The sequence below is a fragment of the Rhincodon typus genome, chromosome 36 (genome assembly GCF_021869965.1).
Source record: "Rhincodon typus isolate 14 chromosome 36, sRhiTyp1.1, whole genome shotgun sequence".
NCBI lineage: Eukaryota > Metazoa > Chordata > Chondrichthyes > Orectolobiformes > Rhincodontidae > Rhincodon > Rhincodon typus.
This window is the reverse complement of record NC_063367.1, coordinates 23,913,309-23,940,300: the sequence shown is the minus strand read 5'-3', so window position 1 is coordinate 23,940,300 and position 26,992 is coordinate 23,913,309. Positions and strand designations below refer to the sequence as shown.

At 42.6% G+C, this 26,992-nt stretch overlaps 1 protein-coding gene across 2 annotated transcripts in view; it reads right to left on the bottom strand.

Annotated features, from left to right (window-relative positions):
* Positions 1 to 2,448: 2,448 nt before the first annotated feature.
* LOC109912244 (leucine-rich repeat-containing protein 49) overlaps positions 2,449 to 26,992 on the bottom strand; it is a 167,092-nt gene continuing 142,548 nt past the window's right edge. For both annotated transcript variants that reach the window (XM_048617282.1, XM_048617283.1), the window contains exons 17-18: positions 13,564 to 13,717; positions 2,449 to 5,022 (exon numbers count right to left, since the gene is read on the bottom strand). In XM_048617282.1, coding sequence (XP_048473239.1) covers positions 4,828 to 5,022; positions 13,564 to 13,717 — 349 coding nt within the window. In that variant the 3' untranslated portion in view covers positions 2,449 to 4,827. The remainder of the gene's footprint in view (positions 5,023 to 13,563; positions 13,718 to 26,992) is intronic.

The following is a 26,992-nucleotide window of genomic DNA, read 5'->3' as shown; positions in this document are numbered from 1 at the left end:
TGAAGAAGGCTTTTGGCATGCTTGTTTTCATCTGTCAGAGTATTGAGTATAGCAGTTGGGACGTCTTGTTGCAGCTGTACAAGATGTTGGTAAGGCCACATTTGAAGTACTGTGTGCAGTTCTGGTCGCCCTATTAAACTAGAAAGAGCGCAGAATAGATTTATTGGGATGATACCTAGACTGAAAGGCTTGTGTTAAAAGGAGAGGCTGGATAGGCTGGAACATTTTTTCCTTGGAGCGTTGGAGACTGACAGATGACTTTATAGAGGTTTATAAAATCATGAGAGGCATAGGTAAGATAGAGAGCCAACAGCTAGGGGAGTCTAAAGCTAGAAGACATAGATTTAAAATGAAAGGGGAGAGATACAAAAGGGTCTAGAAGGGCAATTTTTTCACAAAGAGGGTGCTGAACATCTGGTAACAGCTGCCAGAGGCAGTGGTGGAGGTGAGTACAATTTTGTCATTTAAAAAACATTTGGACTAGTACATGGTTGAGGTAGGTACGGCGGGAAATGGATCAAATGCAGGCAAACAGGACTACATCAATTGTGAAAACTGGGCAGCATGGACAAGTTGGGCCAAAGGGCCTGTTTTTATGCTGTAAACCTCTATGACTCTATGAGTGACTGCCCACATCCTGTGAATGCATTTTGAAAACTGCACTTTTAATATAGTCAAGAATCCTGCATATTTTTATACTTTTTTCCACTTGCTCTGCCTTCAAAACCTACATAAACCAACAAGCCTCTCCGCTCCTGCACCTGCTTAAAAATTGTATAATTCAGTTTATATTGTCTCATTGTTTCCATCAAAATGCATCATTTCCTAAACTTTTATAAAGTTGCATCTGTCATACATCTGCTTATTCCACCAGTCTGCTAATGGCCTTGTGGTATATTTTACTGGGCTCTCATGTTGTTTTCAAGTTTTCAAACTTTTCAAGTTTGCATCATCTACAAACTTTGAGGTTCTGCTATGAATACCCAAGTCCAAGTCATTAATACATATTTTAAAAAGGCAACGTTCCTTGCAATAAACCCGAGGCCATTACATTTCCTTCTATTCTGAAAAGCAAACCACTGCTATACCAAACAGGAACAGGCCATTTAGCCCACTGTGTCTGCACCAACCATGATGTCATTCTAAAGTAATCCCATTACCTGCACATGTTCCTTATTCCTCTATTCCCTGTGTCTGTCGAAATGCCTCTTAAATGTTGCTATTGTATCTGCTTCTATCACTCCCCCACCCCAGCAGTGCATATCAGGAACCTACCACATCCTGAGTGACAAAAAAACTTACCTCACACATCTTTAAACTTTCTCCCTCTCACCTTATATCCCCTTGTATTTGACACTTCCACCCTGAAAAAAAGACTCCAACTATCCACCCTATCCAACTGCACACAAAACTCCACATTTGGCCTAACTAAAGTTTTATACAGCTGTAACATTACTTAGCAACCTTTATACTCAATGACCCAACTGAAGAAGGCAAGCATTCTGTACCACCTTATCTCCTTGTGTTGTCACTTTCAGGAAGCTATGGACTTGCACTCCAAGATCCCTCTGTATATCAATGCTCCCTTAGGGTCCTGGCATTTACTGTATACTTTCTTCTTGAATTTGACCTCCAAAAATGCATCACCCCACACTTGTCAGCATTAAACTCCAACTGCCACTTCTCTGCCCAACTTCCATTTGATCTATACCCTGTTATATTCTTTGACAACCTTCTTCACTATCCACAACTTCACCAATGTTCGTGTCATTTACACTTTTTAATCAGGCCATCTTCATGTCCATCCAAATCATTTATATATATTACAAACAACAGAGGTCCCAGCACTGATCCTTGCAGAACACACTGGTCACAGAGCTCCAGTCAGAAAAACGCCCATCCACAACCACTCCATGACACCTTTCCATACCTACTCTCTGAATAAACATTTGACTATATATCAAATGTATTTAATCAGCTGTAGAACAGTCTGGGCATCCTGGAATCAACTAATAAGGGAGTCAAAGCTTATTAGGGGTAGTCAAGAATATGTTGAGGCCACATTCAGTCCATCCATGATTTTACTGAATGGCAGAGCTGGCTAGAGGGGTCAAATAGCCCATCTTTGTCTCAACTCATATATTGTGAAAGGCACTGTGCTAATGCCAATTTTTTAAATGCAGATTGAGAAACACAGTCCACCAGTGTATGGCATGTCTGTCACATCAGATTTATTATCTTATTTATTTAATTTATTTCAGGTTTATTGTTCACCTTAAACATACTACATCCCATATTAGTTAGTTTTCGCTCATGGGTTTCATGAGCCTGCTTCTAGGAGCGATGCTGAAAAATGTCTAAATCCTAACAGTGACAATGAAAAAACAATGAATCAACTTGAAATGAACTTTAATCATCTTACTTTAGAACCAGAACCAGCACTGAAGAAGAAAGGTGAAGAAATAAACAATGAGCTAGCAAATAGGTACTTAGGAAAATCATTGCCAGCGCATTACATTAATGAAACAGCTTATCCATTAACAGGTACTGATATAAAATTTGAATTGTTTGTAGTACTTAAGTGTCAATATTTTATTATCAAAATCAGAATGGTATCAGTTGAGTAACTTTTAATTAAATATTCTAATAATTACTGTTATGACAGACATTTTAATAAACTACAAAGTCCTATTGCATTCTGGTTAATTCTGGGCCTTTGCACCATAGATAGCAATCTCATTAGTGCACAGCTACCATCATATATGCACAACCAATTCCCATTCGGCCAACCACAAATTATAGGCAAAATAATTCAATTTCCAACCAATCTGCTTAAAAGAGGCACACCTTAGCTTTTTTTCAACTGAAAAATCTCAGAACAAACGTGCACAACATCACAGAGCATGTAACATGATTTAATATGTGCAGTGCCACATTGGGACTAAGTCCGTGCAATGTTGAATCAAAAAATAAAGTGCACTACACCAAATTAAATTCATAATGTGTGGTTTGATGACAAAATAATTGGCTGATGTTAAGTTTTGACATTGAAACATTTGTCATTAATTGAGTTTGTAATTTGTACATCATTGGATAATTTTAAATTTTAACATAGTAGTGTCAAATAGCAGCACAGGTACCAAAAATGCCTGGCTTTTGACAAGATTGATATATTGTGGTTGAGTCAGGGTCTGTAATTAAATGAGATACAGATCAGCTATGACTAAACTGAATGGTGGAATAGGATTGAGATACAGAAAATTTGCTGATGTTACTACGGCTGTATTAAAACATTAAACGTTATCTCAGCAGTGTCTACAACTTGCTAGATTTCCTGCAATAGTCTGTTAAAATACACAAAGATACCAAAGTCCAGCATCAAGGCTCGTTCAGCTAAGTGAAATGGATTTAGTGAGCATATGCTATAAAAACATTCTTTACATTTAACAGATAAACAATGTAAAGAATATGAAGCACAATTAGTGTATGAAATCACACTTCCAGTTTGTACCTATTCCAAAGCCAGATGGTAGAGAGAACTTTAAAGAAAACCAGAGCACAAAGAATAGATCCATTTGCAAATATGTAAAACAAGCCCAATCTCAAATGAATAAACACAAAACGAGTTCAGTCATACAAACATGACCTTGAGACAGATTTAGACGTTTTGTTAAAACTTAAAAAGTTAGGCAAGTAAATTTCTGTTCAGTTTTTAAGTCCTATATTCAACAGGGTTTTACTGAAAATGGACCATCCAGTTTAAAACCAGACAAAAGGTCACCCCAGAGAATAAAAAGCAAAGCTTGCCTGTAAACGGTATCTTTCAAGACCACATCTCAACATCCTTTACGGTCAATGAAAGACATTTGGAAATCTGTTTTAATGTAGGAAGCATGGTAGTTAATTTATACACAGAAAGCTTCCAGAAACAACAATGTGATAATGATCAGATCATTTATTTTTCTGATATTGTCTGTAGGAATAAATACTGGCCAGGGCACCAGCAATAACAAACTTCCTCTTCTTTAAAATAATTCCATGGAATTTTTTGCGCTCCCCTGAGGAGACAGAGGCAGCCTTGTTTTAATGTCCCTTCAAAAGATGGTGCTTTTTCAATGTAGTACTCAAGTACAGCACTGGGGTGCCAGCCTTAATTTTTATGCTCAAGTCTCTGGAATGAACTCAGTACTTTTTGACTGGGAGGTGAGAGTACTATCAATGAGCCACATCTGATATACAATTCATCAAAATACATAATTAAGCTGTGGGACTTAAGGTCTTGTAACAAACCAGAGATCCCCAACGTGCAGTGTGATTCCACATGGCTACACAGTTAACAAAGAGAGAAAACTGACTGAATAAACAGTTTGTAAACTCTAATTACAGGTACTCCTAGGTTGCAACACACCTTAACAAAGTATTAGAAACAAATATTCAAGTTAGTCCCACAAATGAATAAAGTCCGCAGATAAAACTGGATGTTACCACTGCACAAGTCCCTGACTTCCAGAGAACAGTGTCCTGCTGGAGTGCCCTTAGCATACATCAGCAGCTGAAGATGGAAGACTAGTTTAAGAATGGCTTTGGCTTCCTTTTCTCATGCGCACTCTCATTATATCTCATGTTTTAGTTACTTAATCACAATTTGTGAAAGTATGTGATTTGACAACATTTGTTCCAACGAAACACAAATCCTGAAGAAAAAGCACTTTGTAGCCAATAATCTTTATAAGTGGAGATTCTGTGATTCAGGTTTGACTGCATTAGGTCATGTGGCAGAGGATGGATGATGCTGAACTAAAGCTAAAACGGGGTTGTGTTCTCTCTTCATTTCTGGTCCATTATGTTTTTCAGGCATAGCTTCATATGTGAGTTTTTATTGCTCATCTGGATTACACAATCCCGCACAAGTTCAATGAAAATCTGAGGCCAGAGTTTCTGTAGAGATTCATTTTTAACATCAATAAGAGCAGCATCTTTAACCAGTTCCTGCACATATACTTGGCAAAACGTCTTTGTTTCCTGATTTTAAATATGGGAAAAAAGCAAAGGAAGGGTTAGTAAATAACTTATTATATATGTATATACATTTGTTTGTCAGCCCATGTTTTGCACCCTCTACACTCAATGCCATCCTCAGAGTTCTGGGTGAGGATATCTTACACGGGAGCTCTGTGATAGGGTTAGGTTGCATTTCTCTGTGACAAGACTGGGAACTCAAGTGCTTGACAGATGCAAGGTTGGATCTAATCATTAGAATGCTGGATTCATGCAATTCTTTTGTTACAAACAGTGGAAAAGTATATAAATCACTGTAGACAAAAATAATCAGATGGATTTGGTGTCTCTTCACCATTCAGCCCTTTCAGCTTGCTCCACCATTTAATATGATCATGGTTGATACTCTATCTCAGTGCCAGATTCCTGCTTTCTCTCCATACCCCTCGGTGCCTTTAATATCAGAAAACTTATCAATCTCTTTCTTGATTTAGTGACTTCGTCTCCACAGCCTGTAGTAGTGAATTCCACAGGTTGACCACCCTCTAAGTTAAGAAATGATTCCTCACCTCAGTCCTAAATGGCCTACCTCATAGCCTGAGGCTGTGTCTCTAATTCTAAACTCACCAAACAGGGGAAACATCATTCCTGCATCTAGTCTGAGTAGTCCTGTTAAAAGTTTACGTGTTCTAATCAGATCCCTTCTCATTCTTCTAAGCTTTGGTGAATACAAGCCCAGTCTCTCCTTATACGACTGCCCAGTAACCCCTGTATCAGTCCAGTGACTCTCCGCTGCACTGCCTTTATGGCAAATATATCTTAGAAAGGGAACCCAAAATTGCACTTCAGGTGTGGTCTTACCAAGGCCCTGTATAACTGTAGTATGGCATCCTTACTCTGAACTCAAATCCTCTTGCAATGGAACCCAAGAGACCATTTGCCTTCCAAATTGCTTGCTGGACCTGCTTGTCTACTTTTATTGAGTGGGTGTACAAGGACACCCAAATTCCTTTGTACATCCACATTACCCAATCTATCACCATTTAAATAACCACCTGCCTTTCTATTTTTCACACAAGCATGTATAACTTCACATTTATCATTTATACTGCAGCTACCATATGTTTGCCCATACACTCAACTTGTTTAAATCATGTTGAAGCCTCCTCGCATACCCCTCACAACTCACAAACCTATCCAGTTTTGTCAGAACTTGGATTTATTGCATTTGGCTTCCTCATCTAGATCAATTATAGATATTATAAATAGCTGGGGCCCAAACACTGAACACCCAAGCTCAGTACCCCACTAGATACTGTCACCCAGAAAAAAACACTCAGTTATTCTGTTTCCTGTCTGTCAAACAACTCTCAATCCTGCCACAAATTACTCCAATCCTATGTGCTTTTATTTTGCTCACCAGCCTCTTATGTGGGATGCATACTGGCTTTGTCCAATCCTGTTAATGCTTTCCAGCTGTTCTTTTATTACATCTTTCATAATACTCTGGCATTTTCCCCACTACTGATGCTCAGCTAACTGGTTTGTAATTTCCTGCCTCCTTTTTTAAATAATGAGGTTACATTTGCAATTGTTGGATAAGGATGCTTGCTACTAGACTTCAGTAAAAAAATTGCTTCACAGCTCACCAGAGAAAAGGCTGGAATTTCATACACTATACAGCACAATGTACAGGATGCATTTTAACTACCAGCGGCAAACTATTGTTTCACAAATAAACAGAAAAAAAATCACCTAAATCCCAAATTTTCTTTAAGATTTTAATGAACGGAAACGAAGACTTTTCGGAAAAATCCTAGCCACTGAAGGTGACAGATACGGAATTCTCTTATTCTTTGAATCTGCTGTATATCATCCACCCTACTGACTTATTAACAAAGTCGTGAAATTCATAGTGTGACGCTAAAGGTAACTGTGGGAGTGGAAGTTTAAATTCTCTTCTGCCAGGGTACACTATAGTTGATCTTTTATTCACTCATGAGATGCAGACATTGTTGCTTGGGCAAGCATTTATTGCCTGTACCTAGTTGCCTTTGATAAGATGATGGTGAGATGCCTCCTTGAACCGCTGCAGTCCATGTGCTGTAGATGGACCTATAATGCTGCTGGGGAGAGGAAAATCCAGAATTTTGATATAGTGACACAGAAGAAATGGTATTTTATGTCTAAGTCAGGAGGTGAGTGGCTTTGAGGGGAACTTGCAAGTGGTGGCGTTCCCATGTATCTGCTACCCTTGTCCTTCCAGATGGAAGTGATCATAGTTTAGAAGCTGCTGTCTAAGGAGTCTCGGTGAATTTCTGCAGTGCATCTTGGAAATGATACACACTGCTACTACTCAGCATCAGCAATGGAGGAAGTGAATGTTTGTGGATGTGGTGTCTATTAAGCTGGTTGCTTTGTTCTGGGTGGTAACATGCCTCTTGAATGTTGTTGAAGCTGCACTCATCCAGACAAGTGGGAGCATTCCATCATACTCCTGACTTGTAGCTTGTGGATGATGAACAGGCTTTTGATTGTCAGGAGGTATGAGGAATTGTGAATGGTGCTGAATATTGTACAGTCATCAGCAAACATCTCTACATCTGACCTTGTGATGAAGGGAAGGTCTTTGATGATTTGATTCAATTTGATTATTGTCACATGTACTGAGATACAGTGAAAAACATGAAGCAGTTGAGGATGGTTTGGCCTAGGACACTACCCTGGGGAACATCTGCAGAGATGTTCTGGATCTGAAATGACTGACTCATAAAAACCACAACCATCTTCCTTTATACCAAGTATGACTCTGATCAGTGGACAGATTTCCCCCAATTCCCATTGACTCCAGTTTTGCTAGAGCTTTTTAATGCCACAATCGGACAAATGGAGCCTTGATATCAAGGCAGTCACTTTCCCCTCACCTCTGGAATTCAGCTCTTTTGTCCATGCTTGAACCAAGGCTGTAATGAGCTCAGGAGCCGAGTGGCCTTGGCTGAACCCAAACTGGGCATCACTGAGCAGGTTATTGCTGAGTAGGTGCTGCTTGATTGCAGATGATTGAAAGTAGAATGATGAGTGGTAATTGACCAGGTTGGATTTGTCCTGCTTTCTGTACAGGAATATACTTCAGCAATTTTCCAAGTTGTTGGGTAGATGCCAGTGTTGACTGGAATAGGTTGGCTAGGGGCACGGGAAGCTCTGGAGCACAAGTCAATTGCCAGAGTATTATCATGGTCCATAGTCTCTGCAGTATATTCAGCGCCTCCATCCGTTTCTTGATATTACATGGACTGAATTGAATTGGCTGAAGACAGGTATCTGTGATGCTGGGAACTTGTATAGGAGACCAAGACAGATCACCAACCAGCATTTCTGTCCGAATATTGTTTTGAGTGCTTCACCTGATGTTTTGCACTAATATGCTGGGCTCTCCAATCATTGAGGATGAGGATATCTTTGGAGTCTCCTCCTCCTCCGGTGAATTTTTAAATTCTCCATCACCATTCATGTTGGGTGTAGCAGGATTGCAGAGATTAAATCTGATCCATTGGTTGTGGAATCTCTTAGCTCTATCACTTGCTGCTTATGTCACTGAGCACTCAAGTAGCCCTGTTTGTAGCTTCACCTGGTGCATAGCGCATTTTTAGGTAGATGTGATGATGCCCGTGGCATGTCCTCCTGCATAGAATCATACATTCAGGAGATGTCCTTTGGCCCATCCAGTCTGCATCACCAAAAATACACTACTACCTACTCTAGGTCCTATTTTCCCATACTAGGCCCATAGCCTTGAACGTTATGACACTTCAAGTGCTCACCCAAGTACATTTTAAAGGTTGTAACACTTCCCACCTCAGCTATCCTCCCAGGTTGTGCACTGTTCACTGAACCAGGGTTGATCCCCTGGCTTGATAGTTATGGTAGATTGGAAGATGTGCTGACCAATGAGATGGCAGATTGTGTTGGAGTACAATTTTGCTGTTGCTGATGGCCCACAGTGCCTCATGGATGCCTAGTCTTGAGCTGCTAGATCTGGTCAAAGCCTAAGCCACAGAATAGTGCCACACAACATGTAGTACTCTCAATATGAAGATGGGACTTTATGTCCACATGGACTGTGTGGTAGTCACTCTTACCAAAATAAAACAAAGAACTGCTAGAACTCTGAAAAGAAATAGAAAGTGCTGGAGAAAGTCAGCAGGTTTGGCAGCATCTGTACAGAGAAAAACACAGTTAACGTTTCACGTCCAGTGATGAGAGTCACCATTCCCTCACCACATACCACAGACACTCCAGTAGCAATTTTCTTTAGGACTCAACCAGTTCAATCAGTAGTACTGCTGCCAAGCCACTCTTGGTGTTGGACATTGAAATCACCCACCCAGAGTGCCCTTGCCACCGTCCGTGCTTCCTCCAAGTGTTGTTCAACATGTAGGAGCACTGATTCATCAGCTGAGGGAAGATGGTACGTGGTAATCAGCAAGAAGTTTCCTTTTCCGTGTTTGACCTGACACCATGAGACTTCATGGAGTCCAGAGTTAATGTTGAGAATTCCCAGGGCAGCTCCCTCCTGACTTTATATCACTGTGTCGCCACTTTTGCTAACATGTATTGTCAGTGGGACTGGGCATTCCTAGGGATGGAAATGGCGTTTTCTGTGAAACTGTGTAAGGTATCATTCAAGAATATGTTGCTTGACTAATTGTCTAATTTTGGCACTAGACCCCAGGATTTTTCAGGGTCAATAGAGTTGTGTTTCCTGTTGTCGTTTCTACTGCTTTAGCGGCCCCAGGTTCAGACCAGGTAAGGACAGCAGTTTCCTTCCCCAAAGGGATTAGTGTTCCACAGTGAATGAGATTGGGTTATTTTTATGAAATCTTTAATAGTTTCATGGTCATCATTAGATTTCGTTAATTGAATCAGATATTTTATTGAACTCAATTTACCTAACCCTAACCTATCTGCAGTTGCAGAATTTGAACTCAGGTTCCTAGAACATTACCTGGGTCTCTGAATTACTACTAGGCCACTCCTTCCCGTTGACATTTAACAGCATCTGGTTGGGAACAGTTACATTTCTTACCAGACACAAATTTACTAAAAAAACTACTCTGATGTTGTTTAAAATAACTGATGCATCATCAAGTCCAGCAGTCAGTAAAATAACTTTCACTGCAATTACTGGGCACCTTCACTGTTACCCACCTCTTCAACATTGTCAATACACTTTTTTGGACTGTGGACTAAAATTGGGAAATTATACGATTTTAAATCAGGGAAATTGTGTTAGAAGAAATTTGCAGTGTTTAGAATAATTTACTGGAGCACACTGTGAGCTGCATCTAAATCAGTGCCTTGGTGGAGCAGTGAGTGAGAAGTCCTGACAAGTCGACTCCACCAGTGAATGTTCAGGGCAGTTCTCTCCAGAGATTGTCTTTTGATTGGCTTTTCAATTGGCACCAGTTGTTGTGGGCTCAGGTAAATACAGCATATTAACAGTCTTCTGATTGGACAGGCTGCAGTTTTACATATAACCGGCGGTGGTGGTGTGGGGGTTGAAAATGAAAACAGAAGATGACAGAAGTTCTAGAAATTTGCAGCAACAACATCTGTCTCTCTCTCAACACGGTCTGAAACACAGTCTTCACCATATCTCTGTTGAAAGTGCAGAGAAAAACTACATTCAGAGATGCTGAAGGGAAGAATACCAATACCCACCGCAAAAGAAAGCCCCTGTGTCCAACCAGCAACCTATGAACTAAATACTGATCATCGCTCTGCAAATAACATCCAGGCATCATTGAAGAAGAGAAAAGGACCGTGGAACTAGTCCACTTAGTGTCACAGAGTCACACAGCAAGGAAACAGACCCTTTGGCCCAAATCATCTGTGCTGACCAGATATCCCAATCTGATCTAGTCCCATTTGGCAGCATTTGGCTCATTGCACTCTAAATCCTTCCTATTCATATACCCATACAGATGCCTTTTAAATGTTGGAATTGTACCCTCCTCCACCATTTCCTCTGGCAGCTCATTCCATGCACACACCATGCTCTGTGCAAAAAAGTTATATCACAGGTTCTTTTTAAATCTTTCCCCTCTCACACAGAATCCCTACAGTGTGGAAGCAGGCCATTCAGCCCAACTGTCCACATCGACTCTCCAAAGAATGCTCCACTCAGAATCACCCCCCCCACCCTACCCCTGTAACTCTACATTCCCCATGGCTGACCCACTTAACCTACACATCCCTGAACACTATGGGCCATTCCACCTAACCTGCACATTTTTGGGCTGTGGGAGGAAACCGGAACACCCAGAGGAAACCCACACAGACACACAGAGAACGTGCAAACTCCACACAGACAGTCGCCCGAGGCTGTAATTGAACCCGGGTCCTTGGTGCTGTGAGGCAACAGTGCTAACCACCAAGCCACTGTGCTGCCTTAAATTTATGTCCCCTAGCTTTGAACTGCCACACCCTCAGAAAAAGACCTTGGTTATTCACCATATCCATGCCCCTCATGATTTTATAAACTTTATAATTATAATGTCATCCCCTCAGTCTCTGACACTCTAAAGAAAAAAGCCCAACCTATTCAGCTTCTCCCTATAGTTCAAACCCTCCAGTCCCAGCAACATCCTTCTAAATCGTTTCTGCACCCTCTCAAGTTTAACAACATCCTTCTTATAGAAGGGCAGCCTGAATTATACTAAAAATGTCCTAACCAATGTCCTGTATAGCCGCAACAATATTCCAACTCCTATACATAGCATTCTGACCAATGAAGGCAAGCATGCCCAAACACCTTCTCCACTACCTTGTATGCCTGTGACTCCACTTTCAGGGAACTATGCACCTGCATCCCTAGGTCTCTTTGTTCAGCAATACTCTCCAGGGCCCTACCATTAACTGTATAAGTCCTGCCCTGATTTGCCTTATCAAAATGCAACACCTCATATTTATCTGGATTAAACTCCATCTGCCACTCCTCTACCCATTGGCCTATCTGATCAAGGTCCCATTGTACTCTGAGATAACCTTCTACACTGTCCACTACACTTCATATTTTGGCGTCGTCTGCAAACTTACACCATAACTCTTATATTCTCATCCAAATCATTTACATAAATGATTTATATGAATTATATATATAAATTCTGGATTGGTGATACAGAACTATGTTCCTTGGATTTTTCTTCCCATTCACTATATTTATGCTTGTCTTTACGTCCATGTGTGGGAGTGTAGGGAACTTTAAAATGGGCAAATTTTAACACAAATTACAAATCCTGTCCTTTTGCTGTTCTTGCTTAAGTTACACAGTTACAGATTAGGAATTCAGCTGGTTCACTTTTTACCATTGGTTAAAAAGAGCTTGATTAAATAAATAGCTTTTTTTTGTTAATGGAAAAAACCTGGTGTGCATATCTTTCTAACCCAAATTGAACAGTTAGGTAGAATTGAGCTATTTGGTGATTTAACCAAACATTCATTTTTGTGAAAAGTTGGGGATTGGTGGGGTTCGATTTCCAGAGCACTATGTCTAGTGAGCTGGGACAATATTAGTTGTGCAGTGAAAATATTGGCTCATGCTTACAGCGTACAAGTGGACAGCGATGGAGAAGGGGTTGGCTGTTAAATTATGTGAGAGGACATCAGGTCAGGTCCCAACAGGATCATACCACAATGTCCTCATGACAGTTCTTTGCAGTGGTTCATTTTCTGCCATTTTCAGTTTGCCACACAATAGGTGATGACACAGCTGCTACCTCAGAGCCGCCTTTGGAAGCTGAGTGGTTGGAGAAACTGCTGCCAGCTGTGAATTGGTCAGATGGCACAAGACGAAATTGCAAAGAGAGATCAGAGGAGGAGGAGGAGGACCTTCACCATCCAGTTCTATATTCACACCAAATCCCGAAAAATAATTATGGTCATGTAAACTTCTATGACTGTTAACCACAAAAACAACTTTTCGAACATGGGTCGTATCTGCAGAAAGTATTAAGAGCTGTTTTATTCTGGGAACAGAACTTATAGCTTACAGATCTGGAAATGGGATTAGCAGCAACTTGAGTAGATGAAATTGAGAGTATTACTGAATATCAGTCCATTGGTTCATTGTGGTTGTCTCTATAATGAAACCAGTACAATAGGTCCAGTGATACTACAGCAGTGCTTGTTGCGTATGGCATATAAAACAAATTAGGTGAGGCTGTGAAATTGAGGTAATGTCACTGGGCAGGTAATAAAGAACCCCAGGCTAATAATTTGAGTTCCAGATTTGAATTCCAGCATGGCCGATTGTGAATCTGAATTCAATAAAGTCTGAAAATAAAAGCTGGTCTAATGGCAAACATGTGACAATTGTTGTAAAATCTCATCTGATACACAATGTCTTTTAGGGAAAGAAACCTGCTGTCCTTTTATATGAGTCCAGACCCATAGCAATTTGACTGTCTCTCAACTGTCCTCTGAAATGGCCTAGGCAATTCATGGGTAACAGGGATGGGCACCCACATCCAATACAATAATAAAGAAATAATGATCAGTGTTTACCTTGAATTGTTCAGTGGTGATGTCCTTATTAGAGTAATTCATAATTGCTCGGCCCACTGTCTCACCTCCAAGCTTTATGCTGTCCTTAGACTCCTCCAGGGTTACCCCAGATTTCTTTCCTTTTCCCTCTAGTATGAAATGCAGCTGTTTCTTCCTGAGAAAACAGAAAAAAAAGTTATGAGTGGTTGTTGTAAAGACAGTTGATGGGTTGGTGGCCATCTTTCAAAATTCTATAGATTGTGCAATGGTCCTTGCAGATTGGCAGGTGGAAAAGTGCATTATTTTTAAGAGAGGGAAAACAGGGAGCCACACAGGGACAGTATTTTCTTTTGTGGTGATGACAGCTTATGTTACTTATTGCTGATTCATAGTATCAGCAAGCACTGAAACACAGGCTTCAATGGCAATATCTGCACACTATCAGTGTCAAAGCAATGGACTTTATTATAAAACCTACTAAGGAAGAAAAAGGATGCATATCATGCATACCAGAATAATAATAACAGCAGAAATCAGGAAGACTATTTCAAATACAGGAGAAAGGCTAAGAAGAAGCATGAGGAAAGGATGACAGGCTGTGCCAAAACAAATAACGTTCTTCAAGCATATTAATAGTAAACTTTAGTGAAGGATAGAGTGAGATTCATAAGGAACAAGCTGGGTAAGCTACTCACTGAAGCAAAGGATATGATAGAGGTACTAAATGAATATTTTGCTTGTCTTTCCCAAATTAGAAGCCTGTGACAGTGGCCTAGTCGAAAAGGTGGATGTTGACCAATTGAACAGTGTAGTGAAAGATAAACAAGTGTCAAAAAGGCTGACAGCACTCCAGATAGAAAAGTTGCTAGGCTCAGGTGGAATATATCCTAGAATGCTGAGAGAGTTAAGGCAGCAAATTGCAGAACCATTGACAGAAATTTTTGAGGCCAATCTATACACAGGATTAGTCCCTAGGGTCTGGAGGATTCCAAATGTGACACCAATGTTTAAGAAAGGGACAAAGGGTAACGGGGAAAATTACAGACCTGTCAGCTTAACATCAATAGTGGGAAAACTGATGGAGCCCATAATACAGGACAAGGTAAATATACGCTTAGAGAAAAATAAGTTAATACTAGACACTCAACATGGCTTTCTTAAGGGCAGGTCATGTCTGACAAATTTGGCTGAATTCTTTGATCAGGTGACACAGAGAGTGGACAAGGGCAGTGCTGTGGATGTTGTACATTTGGACTTTCAGAAAGCATTTGATATGGTGCTACATGGCAGGTTGGCTGGCAATTTAGAAATGTTTAGGATTGATAGGTCCTTGGCAGCATGGATCAGAAACAGAGGCTAAGTATTAATGGGCATTTCTTAGATTGGAGACAAGTTGAAAGTGGTGTTTCCCAGGGATCCATGCAGGCACCCTTGCTTTTTCTGATATAGATTTGGAAATAGGTGTTGAGGGCAAAATGTCTAAATTTGCAGATGATACTAAGCCAGGCAGAAGAGTGAATTGTAAGGATGATACTGAGGGACATTGACAAATTGGCTAAATGGACAAACACCTGGCAAATGAATTTAATGCAGAGAAATGTAGGGTAATGCATTTTGGGAGAAGAAACAAGGTGAGACAATACGGACTCAACGGTACAACTTTGGGGAGAGTACAGGAGCAGAGGGACCTCAGGGTTCACATTTATGATTCTCTGAAGGTGGCCAGGCAAGTTGTCAAGAAAACTTACAGTATCCTTGGGTTTATAAATAGAGGCATAGAGTTTAAAACAAGGAAGTGATGCTACACCTCTAGTGACATTATTGAAGTATTCAAAATTATGAACAATTTTAATGGGGTAAACAAAAATATTCTGTTTCAACAAGTTGGTACTTCAGTAATTACGGATCATAACTTCAATACTGTCAGCAAGAGAGACAGGAGTGAAATGAGGAGAAACCTCTTTACTCAGAGTCATAGAGTTGCACAGCACAGAAACAGACCCTTCAGATCAACGGGTATATGCCGACCAGGTATCCTAAATTAATCTAGTCTCATTTGCCAGCATTTGGCACACATCTCTTCTAAACCCTTCCTTTTCACGTACCCATCTAAATGCCTTTTAAATGTTGTAATTATACCAGCCTCAAGCACTTCCTCTGACAGTTCATTCCATACACACACCACACTCTGTGTGAAAAAGTTGCCCCTCTATCCTTAAACCTATACCCTGTAGTTTTGGACTCCCCTATCCTGGGGAAAAGATCTTGGCTATTCACCCTATCCATGTCCCTCATGATTTTATAAACCTCTATAATGCAACACCTCACATTTATCTAAATTAAACTCCATCTGCCTTTCCCTGGCTCAACGGTCCACCTGATCAAGGTCCCGTTGTACCTGAGATAATCTTCTTCACCATTCACATTAATTTTGGTGTCAACCGCAAACTTACTAACCATTCCTCCTTTTCTAAAATCCATATTACTCACGTAACTTTCAAAAAGCGGTGGACACAGCACCAAACTTTGCAGTCACAGGCTTCCAGTCTGATAAACAACCTTTCACTACCACCCCCTGTCAGCTACCTTCCAGCCAATTTTGTATCCAAATGGATAGTTCACCCTGGATTAAATGTGATCTAACCTTGTTAACCAGTCTACCATGCAGAACCTTGTTGAATGCTTTGCTGAAGTCCATACAACTTCTACCACTCTGCCTTCATCATTCTTGTCACTTTTCAAAAAACTCAATCAAGTTAGTGAGACACGATTTCCCATGCCCAAAACCATGCTGAAATCCCTAATCACTCCTTGCCTTTCCGAATACATGCAAATCATGTCCCTCAGAATCCCCTCCAACAACTTACCCATCACTGACTTCAGGCTCACTGGTCTATAAGTTCTCTGGCTTTTCCTTATCATCTTGCTTAAATAACAGCACCACATCAGCCACTGTCCAGTCTTTCGGCACCTCAGCCATGGCTATTGATGTACAAATATCGCATCAAAGGGCCTAGCTATCACTTTCTTAGCTTTCCACAAAGTTCCAGGATACACCTGATCAGATTCCAGGGATTTATCCACCTTTATACATTTTAAGATGTCCAGCACCTCCTCCTCTGTAATATGGACACTTTTCAAGATATCACTGTTTATTTCTCCAAGTTCTCTAGTTTCCACATCCTTCTTCACAGCAAATACTGATGTGAAATACGCGTTTAGTACCTCACCTGCCTCCCATGGTTCCACACATAGATGGCCTTGTTGATATGATATGGAATGCACTGCCTGAGAGAGAGGTGGAGGTGGATTCCATAGGAGGTTTCAAAAGTGAGCTGGATATATATTTGAAAATGATGAAGTTAGAGGGATATGGAAATCGGGCTGGGGAATGGGACTAGATAGTTCTTTTGAGAACCAGTAGAAACACGATGGGTCAAATGACCTCCTTCTGTACTGTAAAGTTCTATGATTCTATGTTATGACACACCTCTGAAGCAGACCTCCACACCACTTGTGGAATACTTGTATGTTGAGACTGTTTAATTTAGGCTGAGCAGTAATGAGTTAAAATAATACCTGACTAGGAGCACGAAGTAGGGAAACTTTAGCTTTATGAAACAGTACGTATTGCTGTAACTGCAACCTGCCTTTCCCTAGTCTGAGAAGACACGTAGGATAGATAGCAAAAAGCTATGGCTTGTAGCATCTGTATACTCTTATCTTCACCGCATTCCAATTCAATTAATGTTGCCTAAGCAATGACCTTGCCTTGCTAAAACAGTACAATTGCAATTTGTTTTAACTTGTTTGTGCCACTATATAAATTCTGCTTCTTTTTTGTGCTTGTCGGAGTCTTCAGACCTGACTTTTTGTCAGCGTTGACTCTTGATATCACGAATAAAATCTCTTTGCCTCGAAATCTGGGCCTTTGGTGTGTGATTTAATCTAGTCTCTTCAACAATCCGGCATACTCGGCAGGATCCCTATCTATATATTACATATGTATATATACGGGATCCTAACAAATTGATAAAAAGGGAAGTGAGAGAGGGGCTTCGAGTTTCCCCGGCCAGTGACCCACGTTGAGCCACCCTGATCTGATCTCGGGGAGACTGGAGAGACAGGACGGGCAAGACGACATTTGGAAAACAGAAACTTGTTACGAAATCCTCAAGTTATTATACATGAACTATTGAGACAAAAGAAAGAGTCAAGGAGACTTAAAGGGCTGACTTAGAAAGAGATCTCAGGGTTGCGAAAGAGTGAATTAGAATATAAGAGTACATAGAGTTAAGATATGTAACTATTAAGTATTAACATTCATTTGACTTCCCAGTTTGATCCCTTGGTAAGTGGGAATTGTTAAAGACAATGGGCAACAGAATACGAAAAAAAGCCAAGAGGCCTGAGGTGGAAGAGCTCCCCGTTAAGATGAAGAAGAAAACCATAAAGAAGATCAAGGAAATCGTAAAACAAAGAAAGCTGCTCGGTGACCCATTGGTCCCTCCAGGATCATCCGCCGATAAGGTTTGGCTAGAAACCGGAGACAGCAGGTACTCTGTTACGTTTTCCAGTGATTTGTATGGATGGTCTCATGGGGATTGGCCTTACGGAGGTACATTTGACTTGAAAAAGATACAATTTTGGAAAAGTGAGACAGAAGAGGGAAATGGGGATCCCAATTGGGATTATAATTATATGATTTCCTGCTTTGATAAATGGTTGGACGTGGCGAAACATCATCAGCCTCCGAAACCCAAGAAAGACAAAGTAATGAGATCAAAAAGGGTAATAAGGCCAGTGCCCTGCCGCAGGACTATACCCAAAATTAGAGAAATGTGATGCGGGAATATACCCAAAATCGGAGAGTGCCCCTGCCGCGGGAATATATTCAAAATTAGAACAGATTGATGAAAACAAAGATCAGGTTATGGACGATATTCTGTTGGCAGCTGCCCTCAGGGACCGTCCCGTCCTTATAATGACCTACAACCTCCCCTCCCCGGCTTCCTGAGCTGGGGACCTCTTCGTCCCTGGCCAGTACTTCGGGCATAGAAGGGGTCCAGATGAGGAGTAGGATCGCCACAAAGCAGGATCGCACTCCCGATAGTGACTCTGAGGTACCCATTAGTAGTACAGTTAAACAATATCCCCGTATAATGGTAGGAGAAGTAGCCGTTTTGAGACCCTGGACCCCCTTGGAAGTCTGAAGTATGATAAACGAAGCCCCGAATTCTCTAAAAAAGCCCATTCCATTTCACAGTTGGCTAGTCCAAATATGTCAGATTTATAACCTACTGCCTGGGGATGTGCTGTTATTATTAAAAGTTGCAAATGGGATTTCCTGGCCCGCGGTCAACGACTCGTTTGCTGCTCCTCCGGGCCGCAATGGTGATTGGGCCCCTGACGATAGCCATCAGGATCAGGGGAATGAGAGCAGAGATACCTGGCTCTGGACATGAGCCAAAGAGTCCATCATTAACAGGGCCAGACAGCATAGTGATTTCGGGGAAGTGACCAGATGTATCCAGAAAAAGGGTGAACAGTTAACAGACTTCATTGCTAGATTTAAGGATACCTAGGAATCCTCTGCAGGCGTGGCACTTGAGTGTGGACCCCTAGCCATACAAACCCTTCTAAATTGCCTTGATCCTAATACTGCACATGCCTTTAAGTTGGCTAACCTGACTTGGCAGCAGCAGGGTTGGAACGAGATTATTACGTCTCTGACCAACATGCATAGGCAAGGCTTGTTTACAAAGAAATTAAGTGAAGTTAAAGGCCAATTTGTCCAGCAACTTCGATCTGGAGGCAACAGAGGAGCCAACAAAAGCCCCATAATGGTGATTGTGGCCAGAGATGGCAGGGAAGAAACAGAGAGTAGGATGTCTGCTGGCGATGCGGGCAGAATGGCCATTGGGCCAGGCACTGCCAAGGCAGGGCGGAAGTGACTCTCAGAGTCAGAAACAGAATGTCCCTTTTTCGCTTAACAACCCTTTCCCTCAGGGACAATAGGAGTGCCACAGAGGGCCGGCAATATCGGCTGCAATGATCAGATTATCTTCTTCTCCCCAGGAGAACCCAATGGCAGAAACAGAAATTAAAGGGAGACGAGTAAACTTTCTAATTGATTCCGGCGTGACAATTTCGTCTGTGCCCCCTTCTGTGGAATTACCCTGTAGTCCTAAAAAGATTTCTACTGTAGGAGTAGCCGGAATTTCTATGGTTGAGCCCCTGTCACATCCCATGCCTATACAAATTGAAGATCATAGTGTGTGCGAGACCTTCGCTATTGCCAAACATTCCTCAGTGAGTTTATTAGGACACCAAGCGCTTTGCACGTTAGGAGCCACGATTCACTGCACTCAGCAGGGACTATTTCTCAAATTGCCCGAACATTCAGCTCCACAAGCCTATAGCATGCTGCTCAAAGAAACTCAAGCTTTAAAATCTGAAATGACTGTTTTTTATTGTTGGCAACTACAGAACAACCCCCTTGAGAAAATGCTGGTGCGCTTAGCTGCAGCCCCTGCAGAAAGGAGTGATGAGTGCCTGGGCTATTTACATCATTTGCTTTCCACCAGTAGATTATTTATTAAGACCCTTTGCACGCCTTATTTTCCAAAAATTCTGAGTCCGACAACTACGCTAGAAAAGCTATACCTTTCTTAGATATGTCTGATACCATTTACTTTGGGGGAAAGATTTATTTCAGCTCCTTGGGACTGGAGCAGCGATTGATTTGACTCATACCCAGGGTTCCTTGTTTGAAATGGGTCCCGAGTCAATCCCTCATGTCACCTTGGCCGTAGAGGCCCCTGTGGTCCCTAAACAGATTGGCCCTATGGTAAAGTGTTTAGGTGAGGAAAATCCTCTGCGTACCGAAAAGGCACCTCTTGAGGCTTTCGGGATTGTACTGATTGACGTCCTTTTGGCCCATTCGGGCTGTATTAGGATAGTGCCTGGGAAATGGGAAGTGACATTCTGTCAATTTCAGCCACCCCTCCTCTGTAGACTTGTTTTTTTCCAATCCTCCTGCAGACTGTCCCTTTTTCCCTATGGGCACTGCAGACAAACCATATTGGCCTGGTCTCCTCGGCCCTGCCACATCGCGTGAATGTTCGGGTCAGCGCTGCCCTGCCCTCTATTGAACAGTACCGTTTGACAAAGGAGACGGAGGAGGGGATAAGGCCAGTCAAAGAGGCGCTACTCGCTCAAGGCGTTTTATGCCCTATCCATAGCCCCCGCAACACTCCCATACTGCCAATCCCAAAACCTGGATGGAAGGACGAGTGGCGCTTTGTCCAGGACCTACGCGCTTTCAACCAGATTGTAATACCCGTCACCCCCGTAGTCCCGGACACCAATGTGATTCTATCCTCCCTGTCTCCCGATTCGTCCTGTTACACAGTCATTGACCTCTGCTCAGCCTTCTTTTCTATTCCTCTCCATGAGGACAGCCAAGATCTCTTTGCATTTACCCACAGTGGCAGACAGTATACGGGGACCCAGCTTCCCCAAGGCTACGCTGAGAGCCCAGCCGTATATGCCTCCGCGGTCCGAACGGATCTCCTTGAACTATCATTGTTTGGCGATAGTATGGTACTGCAATATGCCAATGATTTATTGATTGCCTCTGGCAATTGTGATGCCTGTCAACAAGACACCGTGGCAATGCTGTATCATCTGGCTGATAGAGGACACCGGGTCTCTGCTCCAAAACTACAATTGTGCCAGCCCTCAGTACAGTACTTGGGCTTCGTACTCGAGAATGGTACGCGCCGACTGGGACCAGAGGGTCGAGGCGGTATTGAAGGCACCCAGACCCAAAAAGAAATGCTGTCCTTTCTCAGTATGGTGAACTATTGCAGACAATGGATACCTGAATATCGGCGAATGGATGCTGTGCTGTAGCAGACTATATTGCGGGGGCAGCCGACAGAAATAGACTGGACTGAAGAGCAGCAACAAGCTTTAAGGAGGCTCAAAACAGCCCTGACTCAAGCTCCCGCCCTGGGGATTCCTGATTACAACAAGCCCTTTGCCCTCTATGTCAGCGAAAATGAGGGGTTTGCAAAGTAGCATTCTGACCCAGGAGCACAGCAGACTCAAGTGGCCGGTAGCATATTACTCCGCTCAGTTGCCTCCTGTTGTTAGAGGAACGCCTAGCTGTCTACAAGCTGTTGCCGCCACTGCTGTAATTGTGGAAAAAATCGAACCCTATTGTTTAGGACCAAAAGTGTGTTATTTTGGCCCCTCATGCAGTCCTACTGCTTCTAAATTAAGTGGCGACACAACATTTCACCGCAGCCTGCCACACTGAATATGAAGTCATGCTGTTGTCCAAACCTAGCATTTCCTTTAGGCCCGCATCCTCGTTAAACCCCGCCACCCTTTTCCCTAGCAGTGGGGAGACAGACGAAAGCGAGCACGACTGCCTGCAGGTCGTTGATTCTGTCACGTCTCCCCACCCTGACTTACAATCCATGCCCCTGGACAATCCCGATTAGGTGCTTTTAACCGACGGTTCCTCTTACCAGCCTTATGACACCGCCATACTGGCTGGGTTGCAGTCGTCACCTCTTTTGAATTACTGGAAGCCTTTGCTCTGCCCCCGGCACCTCCACGCAAGCAGCCGAGCTGTTCATACTCACCCATGTTTGTATTCTCACTGAGGGTCAGACTGCTAATATCTTCACCGATTCGCGATATGCATTCAGAGTAGTGCTTGATTTAGGGACCTTGTGGCAGCACCGCGGATTTATCACCTCCTGCGGTAAGCCCATTCAGCATGCTACCGATAGGTAACTTGCTCCAAGCCATCCTCCTCCCCAGTAGGCTAGCCGTAATAAAATGCGAGGCGCACATGCAAGCGCAAGATGAAGTCTCGCTAGGCAATGCTGCCGCAAAGCGGCTAAGACAGCTGCTCTATCCCGAGCAATGGTTGTTTCCTCTTTTGTACGCCAAAAATTGCCTGAGGCAATTGATTTTGACGGTTGCAGTACGGGCCTAGGAAGGGGGGATGCTACACCAAGTTACCCAGTAGTGGTTTGCGCCAGGAATAACGACTGCTATTCAGCAGGTAACTGAAACTTGTAGTATTTGCCAACAGTATAATAGAGGAAAGACCCCAGCCAGAGTTGACCACTTGCCTGTAGATTTTATGTACATGCCAGCCTCTGGAGGATTTAAATACATATTGGTGATAGTGGATATGTTTTCAAAGTGGATAGAGGCTTTTGCAACTAGAAAAGATGATGCCAGGACAGTGGTAAAATATCTAATGAGAAACATCATCCCACGATTCGGAATACCCGTGAGGATAAACAGCAATAGAGGGACGCACTTTACAGGAAAGGTGGCAGCGGCTCTGACTCAGGCTATGGGGTGCAAATGGAAAGTGCACATACCCTGTCAGCCCCAGTCCTCAGAAGTGGTAGAAAGGATCAATGGGACTTTAAAGTATACCCTGGCTAAAGTATGCCAGGAGACTGGACTAAAGTGCCCTGAAGCTTTACCCATTACCCTATACACCCTGAGAAATCAAGTTAATAGAAAGACAGGCCTGACCCCATTGAAGTTTTAATGGGAAGACCCATGACCACCAGCACCAAGCCCCCGATGACCGGGGCCGACGTAGCACTAATAAGGGTCGATGAGAAAACCCTGCAGTATGCACAGGCCCTGAGTGAGGCAGCTTGGTCCAACCATGCAAAGGTATTAGAGGCACTGCCAAAGCCCAAGGAAGGCAATACTCATCCGTGTAAACCTGGTGATTTTGTGTATATCCAATCACTCAAAAAAGGCTCTTTTTCTCCTAGGTGGAAAGGACCCTATCAAGTACTACTGACGACCTGCACAGCTGTCAAAGTGCAAGGCAAGCAGAACTGGATTCACGGACACGTTGTAAACCAGGCTCTGGAACCACAGTGACAGGTCCACCCATGGGAGACAAAAAACGAGGTTCCTGGGGTTTATAGTACATGGACTATTTGTGTGGGGTATCGCATTGGATTACCTAGAACAAGCCCCTGACCACAACTCATTTCTGTCTTTAAGCTATGAATATGCGGTGCGTTTAAATGTCTCCTCTTGCTGGGTGTGCGCCCACATTCTCATTCACTCAAAAGGGGGAATCCCATTACGACCACTCCTTATTAATGCCTCCGAAGGGGCTGAGTGGGTATTAAAACAGAATAGCACACTACCTGGGAATCGGGACGGCTTGCAGACTGAAGCTGGTCGCTATATGGTTAACACCAACACAGACAGGCAAGAGTGGAATTCAGTGGGGTACCCCCTTACCACTTTTGTAGGATGGTACCAACCGGATTATTATAACACCTCCTCTCTGTCACCTTCTTTATTTTACGCTAACTGCTGAAAACAACCACATGGCCCCAATTTGCTTACTAAAATAGCAACACGAGAAAAGGGTATCCCCATGGGTAATAGCCATTGCTCCCAATATTATAATGTCTCTGTTTTCCCCCTCTCGGCCTGGGGAAAATTTTCACTCTTTCTGACCAGAGGGGTTCTTAACGGCTCTCTCCTTACACAGGGCTCCAACAGCCTTCCTACTTTTCCCAAAAACAACCATTTAGGCACTTTTCAACAAAATTGGTCCCCGGAGTTTATTGCCCATTAAATTCCTTTTAATGGCACATATTTTGTATGTGGCTACAAAGCCTATACCTGGCTGCCCCTCCTGGATGGGTTCCTGCTATCTTGTGTATATAGTCCCCCATATGCGCCACCTCCACGCTTTACACCAGCACCCCTGGATTGAACGATGCAAGAGACCGAGACCGAGCGTTTCTTCATGATAGCTTTCCCCATTTACGGTACGGGGAAAGCAGCCCGGGAACTGATTAACACGGTCTCGGCCCTAGAGAAATTGGCCAATGAAATCACTTATGCTCTAGAGGAAACAAACCAGGCCTTTTCCCGGCTATCTGCCGAACCTGTGGCGGTGCGAACAGTGGCCCTACAGAACATACTGGCCGTAGATTTTCTGCTGGCCGAGAAAGGGGGTACTTGCGCAGTTATACTTGCTGCACCTATATCCCAGATGAGTCTGAAAGCATCACGGACCTATTGGATCATGTTCAGCGAGCTGTCAACAAAATAAAAGCGATAGGGAATCAATTCCACAACTACAACCCCCCAGGATCTGAATGTGGCCCTTTGGGACTTGGTGGAACATCGTGACTCACTATGGGATCATCCTTGCTATAATTGTAGTATGCGTTTTAGCAACCTGCCTAATATAGGCCATCCTCCCCCAGGGGCGACAAAACCCTGTTTCCATGTTTCCCATTACATATCCAACAGTCCTGATTAAGATAAGAAGGAATGCTTGGGCAGGAGACCTTTTCCCCTGGGGTACGACCCTCCGTTCGCAGAAGAAGACTGGTGAAGTTGATCTGGGGATCAAAAAGGAGAGAATTGTGGAATACTTGTATGTTGAGGCTGTTTAATTTAGGCTGAGTAGGGATGAGTTAAAATAATACCTGACTAGGAGCATGAAGTAGGGAAACTTTAACTTTATGAAACAGTACGTATTGCTGTAACTGCAAACTGCCTTTCCCTAGTCCGAGAAGTCATGTAGGATAAGGCTCGCAGCATCTGTACACGCTTATCTTCACCGCATTCCACTTCAATTAACGTTGCCTAAGTAATGACCTTGCCTTGCTAAAACAGTACGATTGCAATTTGTTTTAATTTGTTTGTGCCACTATATAAATTCTGCTTTTTTGTGCTTGTCGGAGTCTTCACACCTGACCTATTGTCAGCGTTGACGCTCCGTGATATCATGAATAAAATCTCTTTGCTCAAATCTGGGCCTTTGGTGTGTGATTTAATCTAATCTCTTCGAAACCACTACTGCACTCCAAGGGCCCTCAGAGCAATGAACTGACTTAATTGAAGGACGCAACACACCTCAATGAACAATTGACATCTTTTTTATTCTCAGCAAATTAAACATAAAGTCACTAATACAAAATTAAAAGAAGCCGAATCTGCGATCTGAAACAAAGACAGAAATCACTCACGAAGGGCTCTTGAGATGTAGTGGCATTGTCCCTACCTTTAAGCCAGAAGGTCTAGGTACAATTCCCAGCTGCTCCAGAGGTATGTCATAACATCCCTAAATGGGCTGATTGTTTTTTTTTGAGGTAAACAGAAAATGCTAGTAATAATTAGTAAGTCAAGAAGCATCTGTGGGGAGAGAAACAGAGTTAAGACCTTTTAGGTTCTCACATGTCCAGAGCACTCTGTAGACCACATTGGTGAGGTAAAAGACCTCAAGATAGATCACCTACCAGTCCTATCCCAGCAGTTTTTGATTGCCACTGCAACAAAAAAAAATCACCAGATTTAAAGGGAGCAATGATTTTTGATGAGTCACTAAAGAGGTGATGCCTGGCTCCAAACTAAAGAGCATCAATCTGATTTCAGGCTCCACATTCACGAATTGCTCCGTTTCTTAATTTTAAGCCTCATGATTGTTCGAAATCAGGTTTCACAGCTGTATTTCATTCTTTCACTGCATCAAGGCATCACTGGCATCTCCAAGATTTACTGTTCTTTTCCATTGCCCTTGAGAGTTGATAGTGAGCCATCTTGGAGTCATAGAGCCATAGAGTTTTCTAGCATGGAAACAGGCCTCTCAACTCATCATATCCACACCTGTCCTTGAGCACCTATCTACTCAAGTCCCTTTTTCCAGCTCTTGGCCCATAACCTTGTATATACGGCATTTCAAATGATCATCTGAATACTTGTTAAATGATGTGACGGTTCTTACCTCTATCACCTTTTTAATCCAGACAGTTGCAGATTCCCACCACCCTCCAGGTGAAAAATAATCCTTCCCTAAATCCCCTCTAAGCTCCCTTTCCATAACCTTAAACCTGTGGCCTACGGGTATTGCTCCCTCAACTAAAGGGAAATGTTTCATCCTATATACCCTATCTATGCATTTCATAATTTTGTACACCTGAATCAGGTCACCCCCTCTGTTTGAAGTAAACAACCCTAGCCTATCTAGTGTCTCTTTATTGCTGATTTGCGCCAGCCCAGGTAAACTCCTGGTGAATCTCCACTGCACCCTCTCTAGTGTAATTATATCCTTCCTACAGCGCAATGACCAGAAATGCGCACAATACTCCAGCTGTGGCATAGCTATCATTTCATACGGCTCCATCATAACTGCTCAGCTCTTATATTCAATGCCTTGACTAGTAAAGATTAGTATTTCATGTGTTTTCTTAACCACTTTATTCACCTGTCTTGTTGCCTTCAAGGAACTGTTAAGATGGTGAAATAATTGTACAGAGGCCGGCATCCGTCACCAAGTCACCCTTTATTTACTTGTGTACAGTAGACTGGCTGTGGCCAATCAGCTCAGAGTCAGTCCCCAGAGTTAAACTGTCTCACTTGC